Here is a 13,558-nt window from a genome sequence, read left to right as displayed (position 1 = left end):
GGGAGGAGGTGAAAGGATGCGAGTGGGGGGTGAGGGACTGACTAGGAGGGACGCAGCAAGCCAGCGGGGGGGCTAGGGGGTGAGGAGGGGTGTGATGGTGGGGCCAAGCAGGGAAGGGGTGGGTCCTATTTTACTGCTGTGATCTGGTCACCCTATGTATGCCGTTTCTTTCCCCCTCTACACTACAGGCTTCCACACACTGTCAGTGCCTTCCTAGTGTGCCATACACCGTGAGATATCTCTTCTCTTTGTGTGTGACTTTATTCAACAAAATCCCGAGCTTCATAATGGATACCATGAGTGAAAAGAGTAAGAGAAAAATAGAATCAGAACACAGAGTTTTCAACACTGAATGGACGAATAAATACTTATGTACTGTTTCCAAAGACAAAATACTGTGCCTCGTGTGTCGTGAAACGTTAGCCGTTCCGAAAGAATACAACCTTCGGCGGCACTTTGAAACTAAACATCCCAATCTCGCCAAATTGAACCCAAATGAAAAAATAATGAAAGCAGCCAGTTTAGCGAAAAACCTTAGTGGAGAACAGCTAAGGGCCTAAGACCAGTACCAGGGCTGCAGAGGGGCAGCCCAGCTAGAGAGAGAGGCAGCAGGTCCAAACGCAACCTTGCCTGTGATGAGTGGCTTATACTGCAGTCTGCCCCAGGGCACAGGGGCTAGTTGCTGACTGGCAGTATACTGAGGCGAGGTGAGGAGAGGGTTGGGGGTTCCCCAGAGAGAGACGAGACCTAGAGCCAGAGTGTGGGGGTATTGCCAGGGGGCAGCACACCAGATCAAAGGGCACCGGGGTCTGGGAGGGACACGGGGACAGCGGCAGCAGGACACTGGCCTGCAGAGGGCGCTCCAACGGCTGGATGAGCTAATTCCCAAGAAGACCAGCAGGAGGCGCCGCCTTACACGAGTGCTGGGGGGGGTGTTTCGGCGGGGCTGGGCGGCACTGGGGGCGGGGTTTCAGCGGGGCTGGGGGGGTTCGGCCCTCGGCTATTTTCTTTGGAGTAATATGGCCCTCGCCGCTTTACGAGTTGTGCAGGCCTGGTTTAGAGAGTCTAGCACAATAGGGCCCAAATCCTGATTGGGTCCTTTGGAGGCTCCCACAATACAAATAATACTAACAAACAATAACCATTGTCCTTGCTAAGAAGCTCTTCCTATTATTTAGAGTAAACTATGGACCTGAATAATGAAACTATCATCATTACAACTGGAATATTGAGCAATTTTCAAATTTTTTATTTTAGAAGTTATATCTTTAAGTATAACCGAATTTTATTGTACAAATCCATTTAGCACGTATTTATAACATTTTGTTTTTTTCATGCAACATGATACTAGTATATACGATACTATATTTATCAGATAGGAACATATTGCTCTGGAGAGTTTTATAAATGTTTTACAGCTCCAAGTCCATTTATTAGAAATGTCATTCTATACAGAAGTCAGTGATAAGAAGCGATACAGATTTACTACACCTCTACCTCGATATAACGCTGTCCTCGGGAGCCAAAAAATCTTACCGCGTTATAGGTGAACCTGCATTATATCAAACTTGCTTTGATCCACCGGAGTGCGCAGCTCCGTCCCCCGGATCACTGCTTTACTGCATTATATCCGAATTCATGTTATATCGGGTCGCGTTATATCGGGGTAGAGGTGTATTTTGAAAATCTAAAAGCTGAAATGACAATTTCTGTAAAGTCCTTTTTAACAGGATGCTTTCACAATTGTCAGTTTAGAAAACAGAATTATAGCTTCTTTATATAAATGTGCATGATGTATCATACATACAATATAACCTTTGAATAATCAATAGCGATCCAGGTGTAAGTGCTCTTAACATTTAGCAGTGGACTAAATTTTGGTTCCAATGATGTTTATTGGTGTAATATGAAACATTCGAGTATTTTTCAAGTCAAATATTACATAAAACAGCCTAAAACCAGAAGAAAATGTTAACAAGCTAGAATGGGGAACAGAACCTCACACAAAATCCAGTATATAGTCTCAATGTGAAACCATCCTGAACATCAAACAAATTGTGTTAAGTTTTTAATAAATTGTTCAGAATTCTGAAGATCTAATATAATGATGGTAGTTCATTCCCACGTAAAATTATTTTATGGCTACACATTCTACACACCATGCGTGTTTCATTTATGAATTACTGGCCTCCATGTAACAACTCCTTCACCATTAAGAGTCAATACTGGATCTATGTATGTTTCACACTGGATATTATTGCATACTTGACCAAAGATGGAAATCAATAGTCTGATGTGACAGAAAAACCATCCATTACAAATAATGATAGGACTAATGATTACTTTGCATCCCCCATTAGTAACCAGTGGATAATCTTAGATAAAGATGTGAGAACTGATGAATTAGTTAATATTGTACATCAAGTATTCAGAGTATGATTCGTTTTGATAAGATATTAATATTCACAGGCCTATACTCCAACTTATTCAACCAATAAAATATCAGAATATTGTGCAAAATTATACTGAAGGGATATGTTTCATAAGAGACCTATTTTGATATAGATGTTCAGGGTTTGAAAAATCCACTCATTAGGTGAGAGAAAGAAGTTTTCCCTAGTGAGCGGAGAAGACCTAAACTCACAATTTTAGCAGAATTCTTACTGTTGCGAAGATTAAATTTCACTCACATTTGAAAGATAAGTGATACAGTTTCATCTTTCTGAATCTGTAGGCAGACAATTCCAATATTTCTCTTGCTGCTAAAAGCTTTCCCACACAGTAGCAGAATGAAGAATGACTGGTTATTTTCACTAAAACGCGTCAGATACCCGCGGACAAAAGCTAGGCAGCCTTGGACCACGTCAGTTTCATAACACTACTGAAGAAAGCTACCAGAAAACAGATACCAAAGTTAATCAAACAGAAGATCCTCCCCAGAATAGGTGCTGGGAGAGAGATGAGAAGATAAACCTTTTTCTTCCCCTCCCCCTTTTTGCAAATCTCAAAAAGATGGAGGAGTAGTAGGGTGTAAGTCTTGCTGGAGCCCTACACATAACTAAGAGTATGAACCAGAGTAGGCCTAGGCAGTATAGTAACACACCAGGTATTGGCTAACCAAGTAAGTACGTTCCTTACCAGAGAGAATGGTACAGAAACACCTACAGTTCTCAAGCAACTGTGTAAACAAATTCCCTAGAGATTGTACAGGAAAACACTGACCCCTCATAAGATAAGAATGTGAAGACAGGATAATGGATGAGGATGTTTTGTTCTAACTAGAAGGTACAAGGTATAAAGGTGATACACTCCTGATGTTGTTAGTTAATACTTAACTTGTTTGTACCAATGTATAAAAGGAGAAGTCCCAGGAGGGGCACCTTTGTATTAGCCAAGGGGACAGCATCCTGTTACGTTTGCCTTGTCATGGGCAAACCTCTGTTAGTGTCCCTGTGACCAATTGGACAGGGCACTAGTACTGTGCTTTGCGGACAATAAACTTGGCCAAGCATCTTTACCAGCAAATGAGCCTGTGGACTTTCTTTACGAATAACGTTGAGGTCTGCTGAATCAACATGCTGCCCTCTGACAGTGCAGAGAACACTGGAGGCTTCAAGAATAGCAGTACTAACAATTCTGCAGCACCAGCAACACTCTGCAGCACTAACAACATGGAGAATAGTCACAAGGCCCTAGAGTGTAAGAAAAGACTCCTTCCTCCCTTCCAATGAATAAAATCCAAGGGCACCATTAATAAAATTCCTAGCACCCTATCTCTTACCAACAACCAGAGGTGGTGGGACTAGGCTTCTCACCAGGGACATCACTGGTGGAGGCCCATCATGGTAACCTTTTATATCTACCTCTGACTAACTGGTTTAATCCTCCAGCTAGTAGAGGTCTTAAATTTTTAATCTTAGTATCAGACAGTGGTGATATCAGGTATCACTCATTTAAGGCAAGAGATCTTGAAATAAAATGGATTCTTTGTGAAAGAATAAGAAAGAGCAAAAAAAAAAAAAAAACCCTAAACTTAATTTCCCCAATACTAATTTCTCCATACCGTTACTCACACCTTCTTGTCAACTGTCTGTAATGGGCCACTCTCTTACCACTTCAAAAGAGATTTCTCCTCCATTGGTATCCTGCTGTTAATTGATTTATCTCGTTAGACTGACTTAACACTTGGTAAAGCACCCCATATCCTTTCATGTATTTATACCTGTTCTTGTATCTTTTACTTCATTCAGCCCATGAAGTGGGTTCTAGCCCACGAAAGCTTATGCCCAAATAAATTTGTTAGTCTCTAAGGCTACGTCTACACTACCCGCCTGAATCGGCGGGTAGAAATCGATCTCTCAGGGATCGAAGTATCGCGTCTCGTCGGGACGCAACATTCGATCCCCGAATCGACACTTGTACTCCACCAGCGGAGGTAGGAGTAAGCGCTGTCGACGAGGGAGCCGCAGAGGTCGATTTGCCGCCGTCCTCACAGCGGGGTAAATCGGCTCCGATACGTCGAATTCAGCTACGCTATTGGCGTAGCTGAATTTGCGTATCTTAAATCGACCCCCTCCCCCCCCCCCGTAGTGAGGACGTAGCCTAAAGTGCTACAAGGACTCCTCGTTTTTTTTGCTGATACAGACTAACACGGCTACCACTGAAACCTGAAAAAAGAGCAACTAGTTGTAGTAATTATCTGAATTACTATACATACTAAAAATTCAACAAGCAAAGAATAGATACATTAGCAGTTAGATATTTACACTGCCAGATGATCCTTCTCTGTCCTGGTTAGAATTCTTTGCACCATATACAAGGACAACCTAGTGAATTATAGAACAATCATCTTTACTTCAGTACCCAGAAAGATAATGGAGTAAAACAATCAATCTGTAAGCACCTACAAGAAAATAAGGTAATAAACAATAGTTATCATGGATTTGTCAAGAACAAATTATGTCAACCAACCTAATATCCTTTATTGACAGGGTAAGAAGCCTTGCGGATGGGGGGGAAAAGCAGTAAATGTCATATCTCAACTTAAGTAAGGCTTTTGATACTGTCTCATATGACCGTCTCATAAACAAACTAGAGAAGTATAGCCTAGACGAACCTACTATAAGGTGGGTGCACAGATGGCTGGAAAACCGTACTCAGAGATTAGTCATTAATGGCTCACAGTCAAGCTGGAAGCGCATTATCAAATGGGGTCCCACAGGGATCTGTCCTTGGTCTGTTTCTGTTCAATACCTTCATGAATGATTTGGATAAGGGTATACAGAGTATACTTATAAAGTTTGCAGATGGTACCAAGCTGTGAGAGGTTGCAAGCGCTTTAGAGGATGAAATTCAATAAGTACAAATGCAAACTATTACAAATTATGAAGGAATAATCAACTGTCAATCAAGCAAATACAAAATGAGAAATGACTGCTTAGGAAGGAGTACTGCAGAAAAGGATCTGAGGGTTATAGTGGATCACAAACTAAATATGATTCAACAATACAGTACTGTTGTAAAAAAGCAAACATCATTCTGGGATGTATTAGCAGGAGTGTTGTAAGCAAGACATAAGAAGTAATTCTTCCACTCTACTCTGCACTGATAAGGTCTCAACTGGAGTACAGTGTCCAGTTTTGGGCACCACACTTGAGGAAAAATGTGGACAAATTGAAGAAAGTCCAGAGGAGAGCAACAAAATGATTAAAGGTCTAGAAAACATGATCTATAAGGAAAGATTGAAAAAATTGGGCTTGTTTAGTCTGGAAAAGAAGACTGAGGCAGGACATGATAACAACCTTCAAGTATGTAAAAGGCTGTTATAAAGAGGAAGGTGATAAATGGTTATCCTTAATCACTGAGGACAGGACAAGAAGTAATGGGCTTAAATTGCACCAAGGGAGATTTAGGTTAGATAGTAGCAAAAACTTAACTGTAGGGTAGTTAAGCCGAAAAACAAATTACCTGTGGAATCTCTGCCACTGGAGGTTTTTAAGAACAGGTTAGACAAACATCTGTCAGGGACGGTCTAGAAGATAATACTTAGTCCTGCATCAATCCAGGGGACTGGAGTAGATGACCTATCAAGGTTCCTACATTTCTATGATTCTATATACTTGGGGAAAATCAATATTTTAAAAATAGAGCTGTTAAAGCTAAAACAGCCTTTATCCGGACTTCTATGGTAGTAACTGAGAAAAAAGTGAGCAGTAGATTTCAAGTCACTGTCAGGCTAGCCGGAACTGACACAAAATTTAAAAGAAACCACATGGGGAGCACAAAAAATACTTTTTTTTAAAGCTCTGCTCAGTCTTCTGTTATTTAGTCAGATTCATCTCTCCTTGTGTTAGAACTGTGATTCTACAATTTGCATTCAATGGTTTAATTTGTGCTGTTAAAGGATGAGCCCACGAGAGAAATGTTCTGAATAAAGGACTGCCTTGATAAGAAAATAGGGAAATATAGATTTCAAATTACCTGAAATTAAAAAAAACATCTGTGGTTGTATCTAGTAAAAGGGCTTATGAATGAAGTTATGAAGAGAATAAAGCCTTAAAGCCAATAGAGATATCAGAACAGAAAAGAAGTAGGAATATAAAGATTAAACCACCACAAAATATCGCCAGAATACAATAGTGTTTATAACAGAATGGCTGACCGTCTCTAGGATCTCTGAAATTTCTTCAAGTTAATGAATTGAAGGAGATTCAGGAGCTCACTTTCAAAAAAATCTGAGACACAGCAGGCAATCTTGATGAGATTATATGTCCTACTTCAAAATTAAGGAATAAATGCTCAGAACTGTAAGAAAAATCTCATATTTTCTTCCAGTAATCTAAAATTATGTAGATGGATTTTTAAAAGGGCTAGAGTTTTAAGTAATATTAATTTTATCTTGCCTCTCTGTCTCTATTTTTATATATGTATTGTGACAGACCCAGACCAGTGGGGTACAGGAGTCTGGTAGAGGGCAAATATACTGGTCACTGGATGAGTAGTTTTCTGTTCCCTGAGTGACCAGAGCAGGGGCTGCACTAGAGTAATCAGGAACCTGCTAGAACCAGTTATGGCAGGCAGGCTAATTAGGACACCTGGAGCCAATTAAGAAGAAGCTGCTAGAATCAATTAAGGCAGGCTAATCAGGGCACCTGGGTTTTAAAAAGGAGCTTACTTCAGTTTGTGGTGCGAGTGTGAGGAGCTGGGAGCAAGAGGTGCAAGGAGCTGAGAGTGAGAGGGTGTGCTGCTGGAGGACTGAGGTGCACAAGCGTTATCAGACACCAGGAGGAAGGTCCTGTGGTGAGAATAAGGAAGGTGTTTGGAGGAGGCCATGGGGAAGTAGCCCAGGGAGTTGTAGCTGTCATGCAGCTGTTACAGAAGGCACTATAGACAGCTGCAGTCCACAGGGCCCTGGGCTGGAACCCGGAGTAGAGGGCGGGCCCAGGTTCCCCCCAAACCTCCCAATTGACCTGGACTGTGGGTTCTCCCAGAGGGGAAGGTCTCTGGGCTGTTCCCCAACCCACATGGTGAATCTCTGAGGCAAGAAAATCCGCCAATAAGCGCAGGACCCACCAAGATAGAGGAGGAACTTTGTCACAGTATATGTATATAAAGAATAATAAAATCTTGTTCTTCAAGGTTAAACACCGCATATAACTATTTAGATGCATTATAGCGAATTTTTGCTTTCCCCTAAAGCATAAATAAAGCATTGATCACTAGCAGTGACAGGATACGAGACTTAAACAATTGGTTTGCTCCATCGCAGCATATCTTATATTCCGGACAATGCACCCACATTATCTAAGTCATCTGGCAAAGTCATTCATTTCAAGAAGACATAATGAGATTTTACCTGCCTTTTTAGGGTTGAAGTGATAAGTACAGAAAAGGGCAAAATGATTAGGCGTATGAAACGACTAAGGAGGGATATGATAGAGGTCTATAAAATTATGACTGGTGTGGAGAAAGTAAATAAGGAAGTGTTATTTACTCCTTCTCATAACACACGAACTAGGGGTCACCAAATGTAACAGGCAGTGGGTTTAAAACAAAAAAAAAAGGAAGTATTTCTTCACACAATGCACAGTCAACCTGTGGAACTCTTTGCCAGAGGATGTTGTGAAGGCCAAGACCAACAGAGTTCAAAAAAGAACGAGATAATTCATGGAGGACAGGTCCATCAAAGGCTATTAGCCAGGATGGGCAGAGATGGTGTCCCTAGCCTCTGTTTGCCAGAAACTGGGAAAGGGGGACAGGGGATGGATCACTTGATGATTTCCTGTTCTGTTCATTCCCTCTGAAGCACCTAGCACTAGAAGATAGGATACTGGGCTAGATAGACCTTTGGTCTGATCCAGTATGGCCATTCTTATGTTCTTCTCTCAAAAGAGATCACACACTGCTTTCCTCCATTCCAGTCAAATTTACACTTTCACGAAACAGAGTAACAGAGGTTGAATTGGACATGTAGGATCCTCCATAAGAAGTTCTACAGCTTAAGTTACTGCAAACAACCTGGCTTCCACAAGCCATAAGGGAAAAAAAGCAGAGGTGCCTCCAAGCTTAATCCATGGGCACAGGCTCCCCTCCAACTGCAGAATTGGAGGAGAAAATGGGGATCTTACACTCTTACATCAATTGCCTTTGTGAGAAAGCTTATTCAACCTACTGAAGAATCCCTAAACCAAAAAAATGAATACCGTTTAGACATCTACAAAGCAGCGCTAACAACATATAGGAACAAATACAATACTGTTCATATGAAAACTAGTGGACAATTTTTCATTTAATTCTAAGCAACTGGGCCATGAACAGCTGTCATGAAAATAGAGAAGTGTGATCTTCACTTAAATATAAAACTTTAAACAGTGACTGAAACTATTTTAAATGGTCATTTCAATTTAAGGTGACCCATTTGGCAGTTTCACTGTATCATGTGGGTTTTTTTTTTAAGAAAGTAACAGACTGTTTTAAAACTAGTACAGATTATAAAGGCTAAGGAACATTCCTACTGTCATTTCTATATAAAACAGCCCTTTTTCAGCTTATTTTGGATATCTTCATTTTAAAACAATTGTTCCCAGAAAAAACTCATTTGCATATGAAAAACTGAAATACATTGGTAAGGTGTTTCATGTTACATTAACTGGGGGCAAGAAAAATTATGAAATTATAATTAAATAGATCTAAAAGCAGCAAGTAAACCCTTTTGTCGCAAAGTGCTACACAGCACCAAGGTATAAGTATTTTTCATTAGTGCTTATGCAACAAACTGCCTTTAGGGTATGCTGCAAGTCTCATTTCTTCAACTGGCCTATTCTGAACCATATTTGCCGCATAGCCACTCTTATACCTGTTCATTTTTTGTTCTTCTATTCATATTGCTAAATGGGATAAGACCTCACTGAAATGGGTTGGGTGGCTTGCATCACAGCTTTTGGGTTTGTCATAGTGCCAGATGCTTTGATAGTGTCCAGGTGAATACCGTATTTACATCTTAATGCATTCTATTTGGTTTTTATTGTCTGATACTCAGATGTCTCAAGAGACACCTTGCGAATGGACTAAATAAATGAATTCCAAATCACATAATTTTGGTCTAATAAGCTACAATTTGTAAATCCTCTTTTGTCATCAACAGCCTTTGGTGGTAAACTGAATGCTGCTTCAGAGTTTGAGCAAAGTAATTATTGAAACAGAAATAAAAACCCACAGGACTAAGAATGCTGGGAAGACACTATTTAGAACAGAGTGAAGTCAACATTACTGCTCTAGAAAAAGGCATTAAGACCACTACCTCACAGCATTACTAAAAATGTAACTGGGGGGGGGGGGGGGGGGAAATCAAGGAGTTCTTGTAAGTAAATGGAAAGAGAAAGTTAAGCCAGATTTCTAGCCATTCTGATGTTATTTAGACCGTGTTCTCCAAAATCCATATGATCATGACAAAGTCACAGGTTCAAATTTTTAAAAATGCCTATCAAGTTTTGGATAAGTGACTTGATACATCTTGGGCCTGATTTTAAGAAGTGCTGAGCACCCACAAAACTAAGAGTCAAATCAGGCCCACGCTTTATCAAACTGATACCAAAAACTGAGGCACAAAGTCTGAACCAATTTTGAAAAATTTAGCTGTAATCATCCGCACAGATGCAAAACAAGTAATAACAAAAACAAACAAAAAGCTTACTGTCAGAAAACAAGCAAAAAGACAAAGTACCTGGGTCAATGAGAACTTCTTGCGCCCCTAGGAGGAGGGAAAAAAAATATTTTTTTCAGCCTTAAAAATATAGCCAACATAAAGTAAGCTATTGCAATATATATTTTACAACTATCATCAGTCATGAGCAAAATTACAGGAAAATTATTAAAATCCAGCACAGACATTGCTGTTAAGACAATGGTTGATTAACTTGAAGTCATAGCACATCAATTGTCATTTGGTTACAACATATTTACCATATCCTGTACCTATATTAAATGTCCTTTTTAAAAAAAATATATTCAGAAAAAAAAAGTTATGATTAGTTCTAAGACCAAACCAAAAGCAAGTAATATTTTTCTTGGATTTTTATTGATATTTTAAAGTAAAATCCTAGTAGATCTTAATTTTTAGTCCATCCGTCCCCACACACACACACACACACACACACACTTTTTTTTTCGGTTAGCAAGCTTCCATAACACAGTCTATTTACAAATGCTTGTAGAGTATTTAACACACAATTACTACCATTAGGACTCTTATACTTTTTTAATGTCTTCTGACTTCCTTTAAAAAGATCATCCCATTTTTTTGAGATTTTGTTAATGACTCTACCATCACAGAGCATGGCTCTTCAGAAACTGTGAATGCATGTTGGTGGTAGACTTCAGTCAAGGTTGGGTAGCAGAAAGAAATGCTCCCTACCTCTCAGATGTAGAGGTATTCCATGAGATTCTAATATGGGATGTTTTGTGTAAGGCCTACCCAACAACTCAAACCATTTATGTTAAATATATGGTAAAAGGAGTTTGCATTTGAGAGAAGTGATTTTTTATATATATATATAAAATAGATACAGCATCCTGTTGCTCTCAACCTTGGAGAAGGTAATTGAAATGTGAAATGAGGGCTCAATAGCCCCAAATTATTTGTGTTCTTTATCCGATAGCTTGTACTTCCTTAAACTGATTCTCAGCCTCTAGACCAGACAGGTAAGCTAGAGATTTAAAAGCTCCAGGAAAACTGGAATTCATTTTCTATACCTAATTCTATAATGCTATTTTACTTGTCACTTTTAAAAATGTAAGAAATCAAACAGAAATGCAACTGAAAAAGTAAGATACTTCAGACAGAGGGGAGTTGCACAAACAGTATGTACTAAAGAGGAAAAAACAATCAGAAAACCTTACAGGAGAAAGATACAAAAATGGGTACAAAGTTTGTGTTGTAATCAGACCTTTATATATATTTTTGGAGAGATGGTTTGGGATCAGGATATAGTTGCTGTTCCAACAAAGATTAGAAACCCACTATTTAGACCCCAAAATAACAGTTATAATAACTGGAGCTATAATGTGGACTGTAAAATAACAGCTCTAGATTAAGATGTGTGTTCCTGAAAGGTATGGAGTGAAGAGAACAGACAATTAAAATACTAGTTGTCTCTATGAATAATGTTTTTTACTTGATGCAGAGAGTGGCTTATGGAAAAGCTTTTAACAAGAAATTTAAGAAGTTTATATTTAACAATATATTAAATATACAACTTGCAGAAGTGACTGGAAGACGCTGCAAATTATTAAATTACAAAACAAAAAGAAAGTAGTAATAAATCACAAAATGTATTTTGTTCAGTTATTCTGACAACTTTCACTTAATTATGATAATATACTTTTGTAAAAATAAGTTTTAATAACGAGACCTGACTGCAACATCTACTATTAAATCTTTGCTGAGAAGCGAAGAGAGCCACAACTGTGTGCTTGATGAGTGAGATATCATCTTGTCCAACTTGTAAGACTCATTTTAACACAGGGGTTCTCAAACTGGGGGTAGGGAGGTTATTACATGGGGGGGGGGGTCGCAAGCTGTCAGCCTCCAACACAAACCTCGCTTTGCCTCCAGCATTTATAATGGTGTTAAATGTTAATAAAGTGTTTTTAATTTATAAGGGGGGGGGGTCGCACACAGAGGCTTGCTGCGTGAAAAGGGTCACTAGTACAAAAGTTTGAGAACCACTGAGGTTATGGGACTAGCTGGACAAAACTTTATTTACTTAAATGACATGAATACCTGGTGTAATCTTTTGAAACATGCACTTTTACTGTAAAGTTGAAATGTCAATACATATAATTTGTAATTCATCCTTTGAAAATGCAAAATAAATGTTTGCCAGTTTTGATATGTATATTAAGTAAAGCTATTTTTACAAGATGGAATTAGTTCTGATCACAATTTAAAAAAGAATTTATGGTCAGCTGTTAAAAAAAAATTCCCATTCCCTTGTTTAACTCTAAATAGCAAGCAGGCACGCTCTCCAAGGAAGGTAACCTATTTCATAAAAGCTCTACAATTAAAGTATTTACAAAAAGCATACTAAAGCCTTTCAATGGCAAGTTGTCAGTTTCCTGACTGGTGTTTAATTTTACAACCAACATTATTTTAATAAAAGACCTACTAAATGGGCTTTGTTTAAAATTGATATGAACTACAATTCAATATTAGAGTATTATAATTCATACAAGTAACATGCATTATTGGCAAAAAGAACAGGAGTACTTATAAATTTGTTAGTCTCTAAGGTGCCCCAAGTACTCCTGTTCTTTTTGCGGATACAGACTAACACGGCTGCTACTTTGAAACATGCATTATTGGCAAAGTATATATGCAAAGTTTTAAACAAAGTGATACGGTCTTCCAAACAAGTCCTTGAATAAAGAACACCAAAAGCCTTGGATATTGAACATACCCTTCTTATCCTTATCAATTCATATATCCCTCTCACACCATTTATATATTTTTTGAAAATTGCCTGTGTTTTTCCCTGCTGAATGATTTTCACCAAATCTTAACACACAACCAGAGAAATTTTGAACAAATTCTATCTCTGGGTAAGCACATTTCTTAATATCACTACAAAACCATAGGATTATCATAAAAAATAAATCTTCTCATAAAAAAGAAATGTAGTTCAGTTTAATACCATTTTTACCTTTGTGTGAAATTCTTATTACACATGGGGGGGGGGGGGAAACTATAGATTAAGCGTTGCCATTACTAAACATCTGGGGGGGAAAGTCAGAACAGAAGCCCTGTTTAAGGCTTACCTGGTCTGTGTCTGTTGCCTGCCTCAGCGGGAAGAGAACTACCTTGTGCCCTACGAGCCCCAGCTTTACCTCCTGTGCCACCAGGGTAGTGATAGATAACTGATGCTGAGCATAAACCTTCAAGAGCAGCTGGAGATTAAAGATAAAGAAATATTTAACAGAGAATCAATTCATCACATGATATGAAGTATTATAATTTATAATCCTATAAATAGAGCCTCAAAAACCTCACTCTGCCAGGGGC

General features: G+C 38.9%; 1 protein-coding gene across 1 annotated transcript in view; it reads right to left on the bottom strand.

Annotated features, from left to right (window-relative positions):
- TRAPPC9 (trafficking protein particle complex subunit 9) overlaps positions 1-13,558 on the bottom strand; it is an 839,327-nt gene that overhangs the window by 799,799 nt on the left and 25,970 nt on the right. The window contains exons 4-5 of the mRNA XM_065398766.1: positions 13,315-13,443; positions 10,223-10,249 (exon numbers count right to left, since the gene is read on the bottom strand). Of these exons, the coding sequence (XP_065254838.1) occupies positions 10,223-10,249; positions 13,315-13,443 (156 nt within the window). The remainder of the gene's footprint in view (positions 1-10,222; positions 10,250-13,314; positions 13,444-13,558) is intronic.

Source organism: Emys orbicularis, chromosome 2 (assembly GCF_028017835.1).
Source record: "Emys orbicularis isolate rEmyOrb1 chromosome 2, rEmyOrb1.hap1, whole genome shotgun sequence".
Lineage (NCBI taxonomy): Eukaryota > Metazoa > Chordata > Testudines > Emydidae > Emys > Emys orbicularis.
The sequence above is the reverse complement of the archived record's forward strand: the minus strand, read 5'-3'. Positions and strand labels throughout refer to the sequence as shown.